The sequence below is a fragment of the Podarcis melisellensis genome (assembly GCF_964234715.1).
Source record: "Podarcis melisellensis genome assembly, chromosome: 4".
Taxonomy (NCBI): domain Eukaryota; kingdom Metazoa; phylum Chordata; class Lepidosauria; order Squamata; family Lacertidae; genus Podarcis; species Podarcis melisellensis.
The window spans coordinates 75293140-75315587 of NC_138531.1; the positions used below are offsets into that span (position 1 = coordinate 75293140).

At 43.8% G+C, this 22448-nt stretch overlaps 1 protein-coding gene across 1 annotated transcript; it reads right to left on the bottom strand.

Annotated features, from left to right (window-relative positions):
- Positions 1–9375: 9375 nt before the first annotated feature.
- On the bottom strand, positions 9376–19578 carry ZP4 (zona pellucida glycoprotein 4). Its single transcript, XM_081908492.1, has 12 exons — positions 19390–19578; positions 17436–17551; positions 17017–17116; positions 16478–16633; positions 15801–15988; positions 14036–14133; positions 13678–13805; positions 12721–12910; positions 12503–12641; positions 11060–11138; positions 10232–10345; positions 9376–9558 (listed from the first exon to the last, which is right to left on the bottom strand). The coding sequence occupies exons 1-12, from the start codon at positions 19559–19561 to the stop codon at positions 9431–9433; spliced, it is 1608 nt and encodes a 535-aa protein (XP_081764618.1). The 5' UTR covers positions 19562–19578; the 3' UTR covers positions 9376–9430.
- Between the last annotated feature and the right edge of the window lie 2870 nt (positions 19579–22448).

The following is a 22448-nucleotide window of genomic DNA, read 5'->3' on the forward strand; positions in this document are numbered from 1 at the left end:
ATGCCTCGCAAGACGGAAAACCCGCAAGACGAAAGGGTTTTCCGTTTGCGAGTTGCTTCGCAAGACGAATTTTCCTATGGGCTTGCTTCGCAAGAAGAAAGCCCATAGGGAAATCTCCGGGGACCTCTTTTAAATGCTGGCGGTGGGGAGCAAAGCCTTCCCTCCCCCCTCCAGCCTTCAGAAGAGGTCCAGGAAGGCCGGCGGGGGCTGAAAGGCTTTGCTCCCCACCGCCAGCATTTTAAAAGCGGTCCGGGATAGCAGGGAAGCGCTTCCCGCTATCCCGGACGGCTTTTGAAGGCAGGCGGGGGGGAGCAAAAACTTTTGCCCCCCGCCGGCCTTCAGAAGAGGTCCTGGACCTCTTCTGAAGGCCGGCAGGGGGCAAAAGTCTTTGCTCCCCCCGCCTGCCTTCCCGGGAGAGCGAAGAAACGCAGTGCGTTTCTCCGCTATCCCGGACAGCTTTTGAAGGCAGGCGGGGGGGAGCAAAGACTGGACCTCTTCTGAAGGCTGGCGGGGGGCGAAAGTCTTTGCTCCCCCCCCCGCCTGTCTTCCTGGGGGCTTTAAAATCGCCCCGGGACAGCGGAGTCCTTCGCTGCCGCCCGCCAGCATTTTAAAAAACCCCGGGACAGCGGAGAAGTCTTCTGCTGTCCCGGGGTTTTTTAAAATGCTGGGGGTGGGAAGAAAAGCCCTTCCCCCCCCAGCCTTCAGAAGAGGTCGGGGGCAGACTGTCCCTGGACCTGGTCTGAAGGCGGTTTCCATAGGAACGCATTGATTGATTTTCAATGCATTCCTATGGGAAACCGTGCTTCGCAAGACGAAAAACTCGCAAGACGAAACAACTTGCGGAACGAATTAATTTCGTCTTGCGAGGCACCACTGTATATTATTGATAACCTTATCAGAAGCAGCATACTTTTGAATATTGGTTACTAGGGAGCATGACAGAGATGGTGCTGTTGTTCTTATGCCCTATTTGTGGCCCTACGAACCAGAGGCATCTGGTTAGCCACTGTGGGAAAGAATCCTCTGGTCTGAACAGGCAGGTCTTGTGTTCACATATTCAAATATGCAACCACCACCCAACATAATTTCCCCTTGAAATAAGGTGGAACTTTAGAATACGCTTCAGGTTTTGCTTTAAACAATGTATTGGAGGGGTGTGTGGAGCAACTCCACACATACACACATCTCCAAGAAATTGTATTTGTTTCTTTTTTTATAATTATATTTTATTAATTTTCCATACAATCGTACCACATTACAATTTCTGTTGAACTTTTCAGTTTTTTGACTTCCTTCGGCTTTTCTGCCAATCATTCGAATTTAATTTCTTTAAATACACATTTCCAAATTTTGATATTGCCTTTGTGCCTCCCCCCTCTTATATTTTACTTTTTTACAATATTTCTTATTTTATCACGGAGCTTCTCTAAATGCCACTAACGTTATTTCGCTATCACTTATACATTCCCAGTAATCTGTTAATTTTCCCCAGTCCTTGATGAATTTTTGATCTTGTTGATATCTAATCTTCCCAGTCAGTTTATCAAGTTCTGCATAGTCCATCAGCTTCGTTCTCCATTCCTCCAACGTTGGTAATTGTTCTTGTTTCCATTTCTGAGCCAGTAATATTCTTGCCACTGTTAGAAATTGTATTTGTTTCAGGGAAATAATTTTGGCTTTGTCCTCAAAGATATTCTGCCTGAATGGTGGCGTGGGGTGTGAAAATTCATTTCAAGTTCCATTTTGCGTGAAATTTCAGTCACAATACACTTTACCTTTCATTCTTTTTGGGAGCAGAACAAAAAAAACTCACCTTACCGCATTTGTCTCCAATGTTCCCATCAATCTGAACATGGATAATCTGGAGAATATGTCTTTCTGGTCGCAGCCATAGGCTTTTTTTAAACCACCACTGCTCTTTGCCTTGCACTGCTCAGTACATTTCTAAAAGTTACTTCTCAGATTCTCTTAAATTAGTTCCTCACCTACTCTGATGCCATCTAGGGAAACCAAAATGCTTGTTTACAAAGCTATTGTACTACCAACCTTACTATATGCTTGTGAAACATGGACCACTTATAAATGCCATCTCCAACTCCTCAAAAGATTCCATCAACGGTGTCTCCGAATTTTTTACACATCACTTGGGAAGACAGGCGAACTAATACCAGTGTATTGGAAGAAGCAAAGATCACCAGTGTTGAAGCAATGATTCTTCAACATCAACTTCGATGGACTGGTCATGTTGTGTGGATGCCTGATTATCGTCTTCAAAAACAACTACTCTATTCCAAACTTAAAAATGGAAAGCGTAATGCTGGTGGTCAACAAAAGAGGTTTAAAGACTGCCTCAAGGCAAATCTAAAAAAATGTAGTATAAACACCAATAATTGGGAAAGACTGGCCTGCCAGCTTTGAAGACACTCGAATTCAGGACACAAAGGAGAAATGTGGTAAGAGGAAGGCACTCTTGGCAAATCCACACCGTGATCAACTCCCACCTGGAAACCAATGTCCCCACTGTGGAAGGACATGTGGATCCATAACTGGCCTCCACAGTCACTTACGGACTCATTGTTAAAACTGTGTTTATGGAAGACAATCTTATTTGGCTATGAGTGATCACCAAAGAGAGAGAAGAGATGCATGCAGCATCAATCCCATTCTAAAGCATGTGGAGTGATGCTCAGCAAGTGAGCCCCTCCAAACAACATGCCTTATGCTATCATTTGCTATGCTGTTTTTGAGCAGGCTTGAACACATACTTTGGGGTCCCAGTCATTTAAATGAGTAAGCAAAGAAATAAATCACGAAGGAACATGTGGAGGTCTATTTCTTCTAGAAACAATGAATCATGGTCTGTGGCCCAAACACGTGTTTCCATGTCCCTTTATTTTCTTCTAATTCCCCTACACTTTCTTTCGCCACCCCTGCCAGGCTTCAGAGATGTGCAGCGGTTTCAGATCAGTACGTTAGAGCCTTCAGAGTCAAACCCTGGTATCCTCAATATTTGTCCCCAGCATGTAAGTGGTGCCTCATGCTGTTCCCCTCCGTGACCTCAATATCCAATTCCTGTTCCCCTTCGTTGCTTCACTTGCAGGAATAATACCTTCTGTGGTGAAGATAATACCCTGCAACATCTCACCAATACATGAGGTAGGCCTGATCTCTTCCATCACTCTCTCTCTCTCTCTCTCTCTCTCTCTCTCTCTCTCTCTCTCTCACACACACACACACACACACACACACACACACATACAGAGCTCTGCTGATAGAGGTGCTTTGTACAACCAGCACGTTCATTGAATGCAGTGTTCAGCAGCACATCTTTCCTCTGAATTATTCTGTTCATCCCTTACAGTTTTCACGGAAGGAGCTATGACAGACAGTTGCCATGTGGTTGCTGCAAAGGTGCAGAATGTATGCAGCCATGTGCATTGTTCTCTAACTCCTCTTGCATTCAGAAATGTGTGTCTATGTGTGTATGCGCGCGCGCGCACACACACACACACACCATGTCTTCCGTTCTCCTTCCAAACTTGATGGATATTTACAGCCGTCCTCTATGTTTTGTTCAGCAAAGTTGTTCTGTGAGTGCATTTCCTTATCGCTGGTCATCAACGTTTCAAAACGTGATTAAGCAGAGAGAACAGAGGCAAACAGTGCTGACTTAGGAGTTTGTTCTGCGGCACTGGCATATACAACAGTTAATTCAAAGTAATTGATTTCTGCATGAATCAGTTTGAAGATTACTGCACTATGGTTGTAAGATAAGCCCCTTATGAACACAATTCTAGCTTTTTCAACACAGGGTGGCAGGGAATGGGATTAATGACAATGACAGCATATTACACAAACAAGTCCTGTGCTTTAAGCATGCTTCTTTTCACCATAAGCTGGGTTTCTAAAAATCGTTACATCTGCCTTTGCATCAGTATAGACCGAGAGATACGGCTCACGTGCACACATTCCTCAGTCATTGACAGTAGCGTTGAGGGTGGACTTTCATGTGCGAAGCGAGCCACCACAGATTAAATCACTGCAGGCATAATGCATCAGATCAGCAGGTGTCATCTCAAACACAACGCTTGGGGCTGAGTCGCATCTGATGGAGTGTCATCAAATGTTGAGTAACGGGTAATGAAAGATCAAGCGATATAAATGCAGATGTGAACCAACCATTATCTATGTATCTGAGGATCATGGGCCCAATTCACGGGCTCTACCATTCATCAGCCAATGACAAACAGACATGCATCCATTGTAATCACCCAAGCTTCTGCATGTATGTGGCAGAAATTCCATTAAAACAAGAATCTTCTACAAGATTCATTGGGCTAATTTGCAAGCCATTGCTATAGCTCTGTATGCGCTAGTGTTCCAATTCAAGGACACTGCAGGGAGGGCCTATAGCACAGTGCTAGACCATCTGCTTTGCATGCAGAATGTCCCAGGTTCATTTCAAAGGACCAGGTGTGCAGCCTGGGAGTCATTTTGTACTCACAGCTGTCCATGAAGGTGTCCATGAAGGTCTCCACCTGGTACATCAGCTGAGACCCTACCTGCCCACAGACTGTCTTACCAGAGTGGTGAATGTTCTGCCTCGACTACTGCAATACACTCTACATGGGGCTACATTTGAAGGTGACTCGGAAACTACAACTAATACAGAATGCAGCAGCATGACTGGTGACTGGGAGTGTCCGCCGGGACCATATAACACCGGTCCTAAAGGATCTTCATTGGCTCCCAGTACATTTCCAAGCACAATTCAAAGTGTTGGTGCTAACCTTTAAAGCCCTAAATGGTCTTGGCTCAGTATACCTGAAGGAGCGTCTCCACCCATCGTTCAGCATGAACACTGAAGTCCTCCTCGGAGGGTCTTCTGGTGGTTCCTTTACTGTGAGAAGTGAAGTTACAGGACTCGCTTGGAGGTTTTCAAGCAGAGGTTGGAGAGTCATTTCTCATGTTGAGATTCCTGCATTGCAGGGGATTGGTCTAGATGACCCTTAGGGTCCCCTACAGCTCTACAATTATATGATTCTATGATGCCCTTTCCCAAAAATCTGACCCACCATGAGCTCCTTTTCTCTTCACTTCTCCCACTTCACTGCATTTCCAGTCCCCTCTTATTTTCCCTCATATACAGAATCACTTGTTCTGCAAAGCTTTTCCTAAACACAGCACCTTCACCACTATCTGTGTGCTCTGTTATGCGTTAATCATAGCCAACTCTCACTACACCAATGTTCTCTCTAATTATATGCCCTCGGGGAAGGACATGGCGTCATTTCATTCCTGATTAGAACAAAGTACATATATAATTCCAAAATGGAATGCATGAGAGAAGCTTCAGCACTGGCATGTCCAAGCTTAATTCTCAAAGCACAGGTGAGGAAGTAAATCAATTGCTTATAAGAACCTACCCAATCCCTTTTCATTCCCTCATTGCAACTTCTTCCTACCAGCTTGCCCAGCCACACTTTTGAATCCCATACAAACCTATTTACAACCAAGCTTTGAGCTTCCTCAGCATGTCATCTCTGTGGGTGATGCCTCAGTACGTCACCTCTCTGCTGATCGTCTCCACACATTCCAGGAGCAACTTTAACTCATGGCTGGACTTCAAATCTAAGGCTCAGTGAAGGGTCTAAGCCAATGATCCTACTTTCTAATAAAGATGGGAAATCAGTTGTCTTTTTCTTTGCTGCCAATCACATGCAAGCCAGGGCAGAATGGGAAGATCATGTTGGGCAAATTCATTTATTTCCTGTATGCTTGGGAAAGAGGAGGTGGGGATGAGGGGAGACTCAGCTGTGAATTTATTGACTCTCCCTTAAGAAGCTGTGGAGCAGTAAATTCCACCTTTATGGTGCCTGCTAATTAGACATTTATTTAACTTTGTTGCTTTTTTTAATGACTCGCTGCTGTTGTTTGAAGTTCGCTGTCTATTATTTGTAATAAAAACCTCTGTCACTTTTTCGCCTCATTATTCCCAACAAATAGTGCATTTCGCAGCCAAATCTCCCCCACTCCCCGCACCTCACAGACTATGGCTTCCAGAGTTTCAAAGACCAGCTGTTATCATTTTGTCGACGGAGCGCTTTTGAGAAACTTCTGTCGCGGACTCAGGCACAGCAGGGGCTGCTGAATAAAATATCAATCCCTCAAAAGGGAATTAAGGCAAAAGAGGAAAGCCGCCGGGAGAAGTAGGAGACGAAGGAGGTGGCCAAAGCTGCAGTTCTCCTCCCACCCAGGAATTTTACTGAGGGAGCCCTTAAGTGCACTCCTGCACCAGCTAGTCTTTCCCTCAAACTAAGTCCTGTGGCAGTCAGTGGGCTCTACTTCCGCGTAAACATTGTAGGATTACACCATCTAATTCTATAACTTATAAATTCTGGAGCCTTCAATACAGGTTTCTTAACCTCTCTGGCAGCAGCCTGAAGATTTTTCTGACTGCAGCTGCTGTTTCCTTTGGAGTGTTGTGTCCCCTTATTTCACCAAAGTGAAGCTTCAGCTGGCCATTAAAAGACTGCAAATGGGCAGAGGAGTGAACAAGCTGTTCTCTGAACCAAGTCAATTCTGCACAGCTGCCTAATGGCTAAGTCAATTAACAGGTGAAGCTCTCCCTATCGGGAGGGCTTTTCTTCTGCTGGAACACAGTTCCGACACCTCTCATATGGGGGCAATTTCTGATGATGATAGCGCTGCTTGTTTACAAAAACCACAGCATCCAAGTGGATGGCAAGAGCAAAGGAGTGAGGCATGCACAGCAGCAGTAGGAGTGGGGCAGGGGGCCACTCCAGTTGCCTCAAGAGACAGAGAAGCAACGGTCAAGGCTTGTCCCTTGGAGGGCATCTGCACAGCACAGACCAGACTGATGCTCAGAGGCTAGAAGATGAAGGCAGTGGTGGCCGGCTGCTGCCATGGTTGTGCACAATGTGGAGGATTTGTGCTGCGTAGCAGTGCCCAAGCATTGATGCTTTGCATGGTGAGTCACCCACAAAGAAACAAGGGTATAAAGCTGCCCAGAGTGGCTGGGGAAACTCAGCCAGATGGCGGGGTATAAATAAATTATTATTATTATTATTATTATTATTATTATTATTATTATTATTATAAAAGCAGGATTTCAAGTCACAGTCTGGAAGAGTGCATGCACACCTTTCTCCCCATTAATGAGCGAAGGCGCTGAGTGGCAGAAACCATCTGGATATCCTTATAAGATGGTGTAGCCTAGCACCTTGTCATGCAATGTTGGTTTCAAGATGCTGTCTGCATTGGCATCTGGGTTGGTGACTGAGACAGTTAATTCCGGCACTTTTTTCTAGAAAAAAAAAAGCACTGCCTATCGGCATTACCTCATGTGCATGGATGATGGGAGTTGTAGTCCAGCAACATCTAAGAGAGCATCTCCTGGCTATCTGCATACCAGGTTTCACCTGAATGATTTTTACCTTCAAGGCAGCTTATAGAAGGTTAAAGACCTGTGGGTATAGGATGGCGTCTAAATTCAATAATTAATAAGAGCAAGCAACATTTAACACAGTGCCATGCATAAATGTAAGCTTAGATTATGAATATATTTTCTAATTCTCATTGTGTATCTCATTGGGATTTAATATTCAGGCTGGGCTGGCTTGCCATTTTGAGCCAGGGAAGCCATAGCATGAGGATAGACCAGTAATGTATCTTAGAAAGTTTCCAAGTGCCACCCCAGAAAGTTCTGTGTGCCTCTTTTCAAATGACAGTCATACTTAAATGATACCAAAATCAAATACTGAGCATGCCAATATTCTTTATTCCACATCTAAAGTAAAATCAATAATTACAAGACAAGACACAAGTATTTCTCCTAAACAGCCCTATGGGAGAAGTTACTGCATAATACCTTCTACTGAGTTTCAGTTGAAGCATTGCAAGCTGGCTACTGGGCACCCAAAATTGGTACACTCACTAGTCTTATTAGAGGGAAGCTCTTCCATTTCTCCCTCTCTCAAAAAACAACTTTCTCCTTGATTTCTTTAAAACTAAAAGACAAAGAGCTGCTGAGTCCACAGAAGGCAGCTTTCCTACCTTCCTGCCCTTCCTAGACAGCCCAGCAGAGGCTTGCCATGGAGTTTTAAGGAAATGTGGGCACTGAAAGTAGCTGCAGAGCAGAAATTGTACGATCTATAGCTACAAACGCAAACATCTGTCCATTTTGGTTCTCCTAGCTTCCCATTTCCCCCCAATTCAGTTCTCTACATTTCTGCAGTACGTTTTTGTAGGTATCTTTGATTAATATCCACATTCTTGCAATTTCCTGTAATACACGAATTTTTGTGAACATTTTTTCATTGGAGAATTTTGTCACAAAAATCTGATAGTGTGAATTTGGAAGGACGGCTCTTGTTCAGTTCTCATATTGTTATGGAAAGTGAAAATTTGATACCTTTAACAGAATCAAATCTCTCTTCTGTTCCCATTCACAGCAGACCAGAATAGGACACAAACATGCCTAGGCCACCTTGAAAGTAAGGAAGTTCAAAGAAAATCTGCATCCCAGCACTTGAGTATTTCAGAATTTTATCCTTTGATCATTCTTTAAATAGAATTTCTTTTCTCATAAATTGCTGAATAATTCATTTTTTTTAAAAAAGGGATGTTTTTTATATACAATTTTAGCTACCAATACACTTTTTCAGTATATCCAGCTACCTTCAATTTAACACATACCAGAAGAGTTCCACCATTTGTACTTCACTGCGCTAGATCCAGAAACAGTGCAATGAAACACATACAGTGGTACCTTGGTTCTCAAATTTAATCCATTCTGGAAGTCCGTTCCAAAACCAAAGCATTCAAAAACCAAGGCATACTTTCCCATGGAGAGTAATGCAAAATGGATTAATCCATTCCAGACTTTTACATAACACAGTCACAAAAACAAAACAAAAAGCCGCAAAAACAAACAGACCTCAGTGTAACACTCAAAATGGAAGCATGGCACTCAAAACAGAAGTTTAACACTGAAAACAGAGCACATTCGGCTTCCGAAAAAAGTTACTTCCTTCCAGGTTTGCAGTGTTTGGGTTCCAAGTTGTTTGATAACTAAGGTACCAATGTACTTCATTTGATTTTGACAGTGTATGTTGGTAACTGTTTAAGCAGTTCCAACTTGAACCAAGCAATCATTGAGATGTAAGGCAAGACTTGACAAGTATGGTACATTGTCCACCCCTGCTCTTTACCATGAGGTGCCTTCTAGACATTGCTGCCCCCATGGGCAAGGTTCAGGGATGATGGGAGCTGTAGCTCAACATCATCAGGAAGGTTCCTTGATGGCTAGCGCTGGTGTAGAGCTTCAATACAGGACAAGGCAAATAAAAGACATCATTCACCACTTCTTTATTTAAAACAAAAAACAAAACAAAAAATATCTGTCCATTCACATTTTGGTCCTTTTCGAGTATTTCCTTAATCCTACAAGAGACAAAGCAACAAAAACAGCTCCTACTGCAACTACAAGGGCTCTCTCCCATTCTTTTGACAAGACTGGACTACTCCAATGGGAACCTGCAAGAGATAATTAATTAATTAGCCGGCTAATTAATAACCACAGAACTCTAGTTTTCTTGTGATTCAGCCAAGTCCTCAACAGAGAGGTGTATGCAATACTTTCGTACATCAGCATTTTCACACGATCCACCTTGCCATATACCATTTGCCCACCACTGTCATATTTCTTCAAATTCTTCTTACAAGGCTAAGGAGAAGCTGTTTTGCCCACACATGCCAAGCGTATGCCACAGAGGACCAGGACGACCTCTGGGCCCATCTATATATATGTATTCCATGGAGCAGATTTCTTTAGGTACGTAGTGTAAGCTTGAACCACAAGCACATCCATGCAACTGAAAGGTTGCTGCTCAGAAAAGGCTTAGAGGGCTTTTGTTCTTGCTCTTTATGACCAATATAGGAATTTTTTAAAAAAACAAACCCAAAAATGCAGCAGTGTAGACAACCCTTAGCTTAAAATTTATGCATCCGAGCCAGTTATGAATTTGGCAGAGTAGATCTATATTAGGAATGGTAAGTCTCCAACACACAAATACAGTTTCAAAGTCATGCCCATGAAAAGAATAGGACCCAATTTATCATGGTATTTCATGGCAACAGTCATTATCTCTCTCCCCCCCACACACACACAAAAATAGTATTCCCATCTCAATAGCTACTTCCCTCTCACCTTTCTGTTCAACATTGTCCTGTTCTTTCTCCATCTGGAAGTCTACAGGTCCTTCTGCCATCACTAGGCTCCTTGGAGTGTCCTGTAGGGCTTGGTTCTCAAGCGATCTCCTGGCTATTTGACAAGAGAAGTTAGCAGGCAAGCGATTAATACATATGTTCCAGCTCTTGTGCTGATCATGTCTCCCCTTTCCTTTCAGCCTCAGGATTACCACTGAGGCACTCAAGGGAGCTTTGCATTGAAAGGCTGCATTTGAGGCAGTCGCTAGGCTTTCTGGGAAGCCATAAGCATTCAGCACCTCATTCGGCTAGTTACTCCTGCAGAGCAGCACACTGCGCTAGATGCATTTCCACATATTGTCAGATCTCATGCACAAAATTCCACATAAAGATCTGAATTGGCCTCCCACAGAAGAGTAATCTAGGGACGGCTGATGCATAAATCCTCCAGAGGCGACACTGCAAGTTTGTTTAGTTTTGCATCTGGCAGAAAGCACCTTGAAAATTTGTACAGAACCGTCTATTCATCACAACCTCCTCTCTGCATTGGAGTGGAGAACCACAGGCTCCAGGGCCAAATGTGGCCATCAGACCTTTAAACTCTCTACAGACCACGGCCCCTCACTGTTTTTGCCTGGCTGGAATATGGAACTAGATCCTGCTTGCTGTTTGGGTCATGTATTCTGCACCAACAGTTCCTAACTGGTTGCCACTGCTCAAGGGAAGTCAACTCTCTTTGTTACAAGAGGAAGAAATTCTTCTATATCCTCTTTTAGCAGTTTTGGAAGAGAAAAACAAAATGGCAGTTGAATAGCTGGGGAGCCATTACCTCTGATCCCAGGACAGTGAGCCACGCAGGATTCCACAGTGGATGGGACACAAGCAGCGGCGCTGCAGTGGAAGTAAACCTGGCAAAAGACAGTCAGACTTATTCACGCCTGTTAAAAGTACAAATCTAAGAGGGTTGTTCTATACACTGCCCACCTATACTCACACATCCTTTAACAGGCATACTGTGCATTCCAAGTCAATTGCCCCACCCAAATCTGGTGTTAACAGCATTTAACCAGACTTTGCTATGCTTAAACGCAAGTAGATGGACCTTCATTGTGGAATGGTCCTGCATTAAGAAAACAAAATGACTTGTCCTGAAGGATCTGGGCTGGGACCCTCAAACCTCCTTCTGGCTCTCAGGACTCCTTCCTCTCAGGCCACATACTTCACCAGCCCTACTCCATGCCCTCCCTGAAAGCTTTTGCTTGGCTCAAAACGTGCCCTGCAACTGTGTTAATGCTTCTTCTTTGCATAGATGGAGGATAGAGAGTTACGCTGTGGTTTTGCATGGCTGGAATGCAGCCTATAGTATGAAGAGATAAAAGTCACATTTGTTGCCCTAGTCCCCACTGGTATGCGGCCCTCAAGTGTTGCCCAGGAAGGCATGTCACCCTTACGCCAAATGCAACTCTCTACCTCTATTGCATACAGTAGAAGCAAAAACAGTCACATTGTGGAAGGTTGTGTGTCTGGACCCAGCTCCTTGGGACAAGCTTCTGCCCACAGCTGTGAAATCCTGCACAATGAATGTCTGTAAAACACACTGCTGTTTAACAAGTGCATACATAATAATTTTCTCTGGCTGCCCAAATGGTCTATGCCCAAAAATGAAAAAAAAACACAGTTCCAATGAAAGATGATTGGCAAATAAAACTGATGGAAATGGCGGGACTGGAAGAATAAGAGATCAAGGTGAGAGACTTTCTTTTAGTAGACTGGGGAAAATTTGTTGAATATATGAAGACCAATTGTATGTAATTTAAAACATTAGCAAGAATGACAAACATGAGCAGTAAGAAATAACTTAAAGGGAGTAAAAAGGTTAAATTTGTAAATAGGTTTGAATTGGTTATGCAGTAAGATTACGATATAATAGAACAAAGCACGGAGGGCAGTCAAAGAAAATGTAAACTGACTTTCTTTAGATTTAATTCTTGTTGTTGAAATATTGTAAGATGGAAAAATGGAAAAATAGCATTTAAAAAACCCCCAATTTTCTCAACGATTCATGATAGATGGCTCAGTCAGTAGAGTATCTCAAGGTCATGGATTCTGGAACCACGTGGGGCCAAAGGGGGTTGGGACTAGATTACCCTCATGATCCCCTTCCTACTCTACAATTCTATGATTTCATGATTCCGTAATCTGATTCAGTAATCTATTCTCATGCATCACTCTTTCACAAGCTAGGACCCTGTTGAAACTGGAGAGCTCTTACTGGTCCAGTAAGTGCCTGCCGGGAAGCAGTGCTGAAAGTGCTGATGACAAAGCGTTGGTAGTGAGATGGAAATTGTAGCCCTGAAACTGCTCCCACGAGGATGAACCGAGTCTGGTAGTTGTCTCCTTCATATGGACACCTGTAAGAGAGGAAAACGCTGCATTATGTGAAATGCTCTTCAGTAGTCTCAAATTCCTAGCTTATCTTGGAGGTCTTGCCTGTTCATTAAGATGGGCCACTGAGGCCTCTGCAGGGGGTTAGTACTTGGTGTGGCCCAGCACTCATGAAGAACCAAGACAAGGTCTGGGTCTGTCCGCTGCAGGATCCGTACTTCCAAGTAAACAGAATCCTTCAGGAGCTTGACTACAGGATAGTCCCCATTAGCATAGTATTTGCTGTACTGTTGGTCTGCAGAATACAAATATTGCAAATGGTTACACACCACTGACTGAGAAGGATCACAACACCATTGCTTTAAAGGTTTTTATAAAGCTATGATATAGCTTTATGATGCAGCAAAATAGATATTTTTTATGAAGAAATGAATTGGCCATGGTTCACTGACTTGGTGGATGCTGTAGTTCAGGCTTCATCAACCTCAGCCCTCCAGATGTTTTTGGCCTACAACTCCCATGATCCCTAGCTAGCAGGACCAGTGGTCTAGGATGATGGGAATTGTAGTCTCAAAACATCTGGAGGGCCGAGGTTGAGGAAGCCTGTTGTAGTTCATTTGCAGGGCCCAAGGTACCCTACTCCTGCTTGTAGCCTCTTGTTGCGGCTGTCTTACAAAGATCTAGCAGCATGCCCAATTAATCCCTCCTAATCATCAAAATGTGTTTGTATCATGTGCAGCCTTCTATTGTCTTTTTCCTTGGAAAGTCAGTAGACACAATAATCACATTGCACCATACACAACTCTTAGCAGGAAGTTTGCTGTTCTTGTGAAGCTACTTCCCCATAAGTCCCTTTGTTCCAGTTCAGTCTTCGGGGAAAGTTTGAAGATTGAGTTTTAGGCTTCCAAGCTTTGTTCAGACTACTGCAGAGGGATGCAGACAGCTACTAAACAGCCGATTCTTTACAATACATGCAAGCAAGAAGTACACGAAGTGGAGAATAGAGGTGTCAGAAATTATGACAGCCATAGATTTTCCTCTCATTGACATGATGACACTTACTAGTAGCAATTCTAAGCTCGAGGCTGAGTGGGCCAAACTGAGTGATTGACGGTGGAGGCGGCAGGGTGAAGACTTGTACCATAAGTGGGAGGAAGCTCCCTGTTGAATACCTGCAGCTGACATGCAGTCTAGTGAAGAGCAAAGATAAAGAAGTTAGGTATTGGGGAAGAGTCGTAGCTTGGTAGTAGAGCATCTGGCTTTGCAATCAGAAGGCTCCCGATTCAATCCAGGGAAGGACCTATCTCAAAACTTGAGAGCTGCTACCAGGCAATGCAGACAATAATGTGCTAGATAGACCAATAGCCTTAACACTGTAGTTTCCTGTGTGCCCAGATGTGTGAGTGCCATTTACGATTACCTGAAGGTGCTATCTTGCATGAGTGATCCAGTGTTCCAGTTTTTGACATCATGGTGTGCTACCAGCTCATTTGCATATATGCCCTGATCGCCTGCTCCCTGTTTTTAAACATTAAAGATTAGTTGGGATTAATCCAGTTTATTTGCCCTGCAATCCTGCACCCAGAGAAGAATGAAGGAAACCTAAGAAGAGTCAAACATTTCTGAACCATAAAGTGCACTCTTGATAATACCTGTAAATTTAGAGGGATTGCATCAATTGCTCACTTTCTCTGGCCTTAAGAAATTCAGAGCTTCCTTGTGGATGGGAGGTTGCCTGCTCTTGATGACGTTACAGTCCTTCTGAAGGAGCCTATACAGATTGGGTTCAGGTGGCCTTGGTGGCACAGAGTGCTTCCATCAGCTTTGGCTGGTGGCCCAGCTATGCCCCTATCTGGGTAGGGATAGTCTAACTTCTGATGTCTATGCCCCGGTAACCTTTTGGTTAGATTACTGTGATGTGTTATACCTAGGGCTGCCTCTCAAGATGGTTTGGAAACTTCAGCAGCTAGTGCAGAATTCAGTGGCCAGGTTGCTCACCAGAGAAGACTGTCTGAGCATATTGCACTGATCCCGGCTCAATTGTACTGGCAGCCAATGCATTTGTGGGTCCAATTCAAAGTGTTGATTTTGACCTAGAAAGCTTTAAAAATGGTTCAGGACCATGGTACCTCAAGGATCACCTCTGCCCATATGAACCAATTTGGTCATCTAGCAGATTACTTTCCTCAGTAAAAAGGTAAAGGTAAAGGGACCCCTGACCATTAGGTCCAGTCGTGGCCGACTCTGGGGTTGTGGCGCTCATCTCGCTTTATTGGCCAAGGGAGCCGGTGTACAGTTTCCGGGTCATGTGCCCAGCATGACTAAGCCGCTTCTGGCAAACCAGAGCAGCATACGGAAAGGCCATTTACCTTTCTGCTGGAGCGCTACCTATTTGTCTTCTTGTACTTTGTCGTGCTTTCGAACTGCTAGGTTGGCAGGAGGAGGGACCAAGCAACGGGAACTCGCCCTGTTGCAAGGATTCGAACCACCGACCTTTGGCAAGTCCTAGGCTCTGTGGTTTAACCCACAGCGCCACCCGCATCCTACTTTTCTCAGTACCTTGCCCAGTTCCTGTCTCCCCTAACCCTTGTACATTTTCAGATCAGAGGGCGTATGCATGGATTTACAAGGACTTTATTAACACAGTCCATAGTAGCCTATGCTTTTCTGTGCATCTCTTCCCACTATGCCTGGGGATTTCAGCTATGGAATGGCCATGCAAGAGGCTCCTTTTGTTGACCCCAGACTTACCTAAAACCAGAATATTTCATCCAGGTATAATAGTGTGGTGCAGTCAAAGAGAAGGGTCAGTAGTGACTTTGCACACAGAGGGTCTCAGGTTCAATCCCCTGCATCTCCAGGTAGGGCTGGGAATGTCTCCAACCTGAAACCTTGGAGAGTTGCTGCCTGTCCATGTAAATGATACTGAGCTACAAAAGTGCCAACTTAGCCCCGCAACTATGGGTGCCTGGGGCTGTGGGTGCCATGCAGCGTGCACCAAAATTTGTGGGTGCCCAGCCCCTTCATGGGGAATTCTTTGGGTGCTCGGGCACCCAGGGCCCAAGCGAGTTGGCACCTATGCTGAGCTGGATGGCCCAATGGTCTGATGCAGTGTAAGTGTGTTTGCAAGCTGGTTGCTTAAATCAGGAGCTTTCAAGGCAGGTGGTTTTGTATTGGATTCCTACCAGAAAAGTAGTTCCGCAGGAAGAGAGTGGGAATTTGTAGAGGACAAAGGCACCGTTCTTTGTCACAGGAACACAACCACTGCCATATCCACTGACAAGATGCACAGAGTCCAGAATTAATGATGGCAGAGTCACATCCCTGGACACTGCAATTGAGAAGTAGCCATCTGGAGTGCAGTGTGTAGTCACTGAAAAATGAAAGCCAAAAGCATTAGCATGGAATTCCACCACAGACTTCTCATGGTTTCTAGAATTAACCATCCTTCCTTTTGTTGCCACCTGGCTCCATATGGAAGGCAACCATTTCAGCCATAGGAGATACCACGGCCACAGTAAAGAAAACATCCAATTCCAGCAAATTCCAAGGTGCACCTTTTAAAATGTGGATTTTTTAAAAAAAAATGCTTACCACATAACTAGATTTCCTTGAGCCTGCTTCACTTCTATGGTTCTTCCCCTTCTCTCCATATAAGCAAGGGAGAAGAGTTGCTTAATTAGACATTGCCTTGCAAAATATGGATTTGTGCAGCTAGGATGAAAGTTGTTTAGACTGGAAATTCAGTTTCCCTTGACTTCTCTGGAACGAAGTGTTTTGTTCTCAAACCAGAACCTCAAAATATGCCTAAAGTACACTTCTAATGCAGGTGTCTTTTTTTTTTTAAGAATGCCCTGCCTACCTGTATTGCCATAGTAACAAGGAACACGATGATCTTCAGTGGTATAACAGCAGCCTCTCTCTTCACATTCTCCCTGGGACACAGGTTGAGTGGCACAGGGAAGGCGGTCTTGTCTCTGCACTCCCTGGCATACGCTGCTGCTTGGAACATCTAAAGCTGAAGGCCAGAGTGTTAGGGTTTGTTGTTACATAATCCCACTCATCCTAGGAACACATTTCTGCTGTTGTTGAAGTACTGCCCTTGGCCTATCCTGCACTATTGCAAATATGGTAGTCAGCATTTTGGAACTCTCCAAATCCACATTTTGAACAATCATGGGAGGGATTTATGGTGGATGAAAAGCCATATTTCCCTCCCTTACAAGACACAATGGAATTTATCATAACCTGCAATTCTGTATTGACGCAGGGTGCCCTCTTCCCCTTTCTCACCTGATGTCCTATTCTCAACCAATAATGGACTTTACCTTTGCTTCTTTCTGCCAGGTAATTTGGGGTGACATTTAGATTCTACAAGTTTAGATTCCAAAGTTGCTATACCTGGCAAATGGGTTGGGCATTTCAGGTCCTCTTCATAAAGAAGCACTTTGCTAACCGCTTCCAGTCCTTCAATCCTGAGAGTCATTAAGAAGTAGCTGTTCTGTATTAACAGACAAGGCAAGGCATGTTTGGAGATTTCCACTAATTGAACTAAGTCAGAGATTACTCCCATAACTTGCACGCTTATTAGAAGACAACCGTTTTCTACTATGCAATTATAAAAGCCCATTCCGCACAATTCATGATGCAAGAGACTGTTGAATTCATGAGTAACCTGGTATGAGGATCCTTCATACATCCACCCAATTCATGTAACTTATTTCAGTGACTCACAACTGATCCTAGTGTGACTGGAAATATTTGTCTATATGGTCCTTTATAGCAACCCTCTATGTCCCAGCAAAGGGTCAAGTTACTACCTTTTTGATAAAGAAACATCCGGTATAAGGAACAATGACCACTGTAGAGCCTTCTGGTTTCTGAGAGATGGAGACACAAGCAGATCTGTCAAGAGGATGAGACTGGCCTTCTGAATCTAGGAAAGAAATTGGTGCCCTCTTTGAGATCTATCCATGCAATGTCTTCATGCCAGGGGTCAAAGCTCTCATCCTTACATTGATTATTCTCAAACGGTTTGGCTCTAGTCAGTACAATACTTTTTAATCAGTCATGCCCTACAGTCTTCAATCTTTCTCTGATGTGTACAAATATATTTTTTCCTTATTACCTAGCATACTGATCTGTTGTTGAAATATGAATCTCAACCCACTCAAAACCAGCTTCTTCAGTGAAACTGCAGATTAATTCTACTTCTCTATTCCTTACAGTATCGCAAGGCTGGTCTGAAGCCAAGGTAAGATTATCGCCCCATTATTCCAACTCTGGTGTCCCCAGATTGTATGATACAGACCAATCGCCATCAAATGCCTGTTAGCAAAGCCAACACAGCTCCTGATAACAAAAATGTAGGCATCAAGCAGTCCTTCATTTCCAAGATATAAGGATCAGGTACACACTACATTTAAGTTTGTAAGGTAAAGGTAAAGGGACCCCTGACCATTAGGTCCAATCGTGGCCAACTCTGGGGCTGCGGCACTCATCTTGCTTTATTGGCTGAGGGAGCCAGCATACAGCTTCCGGGTCATGTGGCCAGCATGGCTAAGCCGCTTCTGGCGAACCAGAGCAGCGCACGGAAACGCTGTTTACCTTCCCGGTGGAGTGGTACCTATTTATCTACTTGCACTTTGACATGCTTTCGAACTGCTAGGTTGGCAGGATCAGGGACCAAGCAACGGGAGCTCACCCCGTCACAGGGATTTGAACTGCCGACCTTCTGATCGGCAAGTCCTAGGCTCTGTGGTTTAACCCACAGCGCCACCCGCATACACATTCAAGTTTGTAGAGCTTCCTAATTCTTATTATGATGGCTTTCCTTCACAGGCTCATGATTTCCTTGCCCTTCCAGTGTTATAGATAGAATGGCAGCTGCTTCACAAACCCAGGATGCTCTCTGCTTCTTTAACAACCAAATGCAGAAACTTGAGTGGATCATTTACCACCATTGCCTTCCCCCACCCCAAAAAATGTAGCAGTGGGGTGATAGGGAACCTCTCATGTTGAATCACTGCCTGGGTTAACGCTTCAGAGCTTCAGTCAGGAGGAAAACTGACCAAGTAGTGCATTTCTCTAAAGCCTATGTAACTGTACTTGTATCAAGGCCTCCCAGCTCTTTGACACCATCTGCTAAGACACTCTAGCTTTTACAAGCACAGTTTCCCCTCCATAGTCCTATGACCCACTGAATCACCACGATGGTTTAAACACGAAACTCTGATTATTGTACTAAAGGCAGGCAGGTTCGTTTTCTTCACATAAGAAAAGGGTCTGCTTGAACAGCAACCCTGTAACTAAGGACAAATTCATAAAAGCAGATACAGTATAAAGAGTCGCTCTGCAGCTGTTTTTTCCCCACTGGGAGTTGGAATTTCCTCTTGCAATGCAAAGCCTAAATTAATGCAAGGACAGCAGCCATTTGAGGAACCACTAGCAGCACCCAATAGCTTTAATATCAGGTCAGTGTGAGCTGCACCTGTAAACAGGCCTTGATTGGTGTAGCAGCCAGCTGGGTGTCCTCTGCTTGGTTGTCCAAAAGAAGTATGGTTTAAAAAGGAAAAGGGAGAACAGAGGCCTATAGCCAACCTTCCCAATCCCACATCAGTCTGCTAGAGACACTCAGTCTAGTCAGAGGGAATTGCAGAGGGAAAGGGTATAATTCACAATACACCAGAAAATATAAAGCTTCTGTCTGAAATGCTGGGGCCAAATCCCCCAAAAATCTCCTTTAAAAAGCACCTTTGATAAGAATCTGCTTACCTCGAACAGTAAGAAAGTGAATTATCTCTGAATGGTTTGCAGGTAAGGTGAAGTGCAAGCTGTCCCTTCCACAATACAGTGTTCTTCTGCTCCACAATCTTGGCAAATCTTTAAAGCTACTAGGAGCACCCAGAACAAGAGACACGAACAAACAAATAATCCAGAAAAGCATTGTGCCTGAAGGAGCCCAAAGCCATTTTACTACTGTCATCTTGTCTTAACAATAGTGACCACGCCTCCCAAAAGTCTTCATATATAGGCTTAACTAAACTGTGATTGGACAGAAGAAAGGAAGGGGTGTGGTTTCTTCAGGCCAGGTAGAATCACAACGTAATGGAGACATACCTGCATTATAGCCAGCAGATGGCAGTAATAGGGCCTCTTCTAAAGCCTTTAAATGCTATGAGAATGCCTAGAGGAAGAGGAAGAAGAGCATCCTAATGGGAAGAACGGAATGAAATCAATGTGCATCTTTCCACTGACCTCCTGTCTACATTCCAGAAGCACCTGCTCCATATCTATCCAGCTTTATTTCTTCTGAAATTAGATTTCTAAATCTATCTATATTTGCCAATGCAAAATAAACAAATTTCGAAATGGCAATAAAAAAGACAGCATCTGAAAATCTCTTCTGTTCTTTTACTGGGTCAGAACAATAATAAATTGTATGTGTGGGTGAAAAACAAAAGATGTAGATGAATGGAAGGAGGAGGCAAAAGACTTGGTTTGCACAAAAGCCAGCGGTCTCTGTTGCCAGCTCAGGCAGGGCTGAACAATGTAGCCGCCTGCTTGGTAAATGATGCAAATGATTTCTATAACTGTGAGGCACATTCTTCAGCATGCTATGTTTTTCAATGTATTCTGCAGTTTTCTGATCTTTTCTTGGAAGACTCATTTCATAGTGCATCTATAGAAGCAATAAGGAAAAAAATCAGAGACGGAAAATGACTGCAACTTGCAATTGAACCCTCTCCAGAGATAGGCATGCTGACTTTGAGGCAACTACCACTTGCATAGGATTGGGCTGTCAGGCTGCAATCCAAAAGAACTTATTTGGGAGTAAGGCCCATTGAAATCAATGGGATTTACTTCTGAGTAAACATGCATAAGTTCACCTTGCACTGGGTGTCCAAACCACCAAGGGAGGGTAGATGGCCCTTAAAAAGTAATTTGTAGAAAGTTAGACATTGAGCAGGTTTTGTTTTTCCTGTCGTTGCTGCTTTGTAGCAAGAGAAGTTTTTTAACATGTTAAAGACAAATAAGTGTCTATCAGGAAACATGATAGCAAGGGAATGTTCTCTTTCCCAAAGAACTAGAAGCAGCTGCCACAGAGGATCCATGGCTCTAACAGCTGAAAGTGCCCAAAGTATTGGATTTGCATGGAAAAGGTCTAAGTGAGGAACCAGAGGCTCCCAAAATTTTGCTGAATTACAACTGCCATCAACCCTACCAAAGCATAGCTAAAGGCCAGGAGCGATGGAAATTGTAGTTCAGCAACATCTGGGGAGCCAAATGTTCCCCACGCCTGAACTAAGTTCATCTCTCTGCTCAGTTAAGCAGATCACTCTGTGCAGTCTTGTGCTAAGCACTCACTGTCAAGGATGTGGGTGGCGCTGTGGTCTAAACCACCAAGCCTCTTGAGCTTGCCAATCAGAAACTTGGCAGTTCGAATCTCCGTGACAGAGTGAGCTCCCGCCGCTCTGTCTCAGCTCCTGCCAACCTAGCAGTTTGAAAGCATGCCTGTGCAAGTAGATAAATAGGTACCGCTGCTGTGGGAGGGTAAACGGCATTTCCATGCACTCTGGCTTCTGTCATGGTGTTCCATTGAGCCAGAAGTGGTTTAGTCATGCTGGCCACAAGACCTGGAAAGCTGTCTGTGGACAAACGGTGGCTCCCTCAGCCTGAAAGCGAGATGAGTGCCGCAACCCCATAGTTGCCTTTGACTAGACTTAACCGTCCAGGGTTCCTTTACTTTTTAAATCTTACCTAAGCACGCACTACCTTACAATCTAACCCACAAACTTTTTAATACATGTATACGATCAGAGATTATTCAAACTGCAGGGTTGCCAATCGACCAAAGCAGGGTTTCCAAACTTGAGTCTCCAGCTGTTTTTGGACTACAACTCCCATCATCCCTAGCTAGCAGGACCAGTGGTTAGGGATGATGGGAACTGTAGTCCAAGAGCAGCTGGAGACCAAAGTTTTGGGAACTCTGGACCAAAGAAAGCAACCTGACTGTTCCTGTGTCTTTACCAGTGGCTTGATGTGAAGAAACCGGCAGACACACCTTTTCACAGCCAGGAGATTCACATTATTACCTACTAATGTAAGCACATCAAGACAAATGCAGCGAGAAAGGCCTGTTGAAAAGTCTGTCCAAAGCAAATCCCTGTTTAGTTTACAAATGTGGGAAATTCAGAAGGTTGCCACCTTTTGTGGGCAGAAGCATTCTGCATCAACTGGAATATAAGCAGCATTCACCAGAATTTCTGCCATGGAGATGCCATGTTTGGTGGACTCTACACACATATAAAAAGCACTGTGAAAATGCTTTTTAATTATTATTTTTTTGAAAAATGCATTGAATTTTGCATAGCTCACTGTTGCCATCTTGTGTCACATTTGTATATTGCACTTTACAACACATTTAAAATGTTTTATTTGCAGCTGTGTAGCTGAGTCCTTCGTTAAACCTTCTGCTGATCAATCCTGCTGTGCATAAAGCCTCTGTTTGTGAGCAGGTGTCAACACTAGAAAGTCAGGCTCTGTTTTTACAGACCAATCTTATTCTTCCCCCTCCATTTCTATAATAGATAGATAGATTAGATAGATGATAGATAGATGATAGATAGATAGATGATAGATAGATGATAGATAGATGATAGATAGATGATAGATAGATAGATAGATAGATGATAGATAGATAGATAGATAGATAGATAGATAGATAGATAGAAAGAAGATAGATAGATAGATAGATAGATAGATAGATAGATAGATAGATAGATAGATATAGATAGATAGATAGATAGATAGATAGATAGATAGATAGATAG

Bases quoted from the DNA above. Each gene is read 5' to 3' on its own strand.
- ZP4 (XM_081908492.1), bottom strand. From the start codon at position 19,561: ATGCTTTTCTGGATTATTTGTTTGTTCGTGTCTCTTGTTCTGGGTGCT. The intron at 17,117-17,435 runs GTAGTAACTTGA...CTGTTAATACAG, and splicing joins GATGTTTCTTTATCAAAAAG to AACAGCTACTTCTTAATGAC. The intron at 10,346-11,059 runs GTAATGGCTCCC...CTTGTCAAATAG, and splicing joins TCACTGTCCTGGGATCAGAG to CCAGGAGATCGCTTGAGAAC.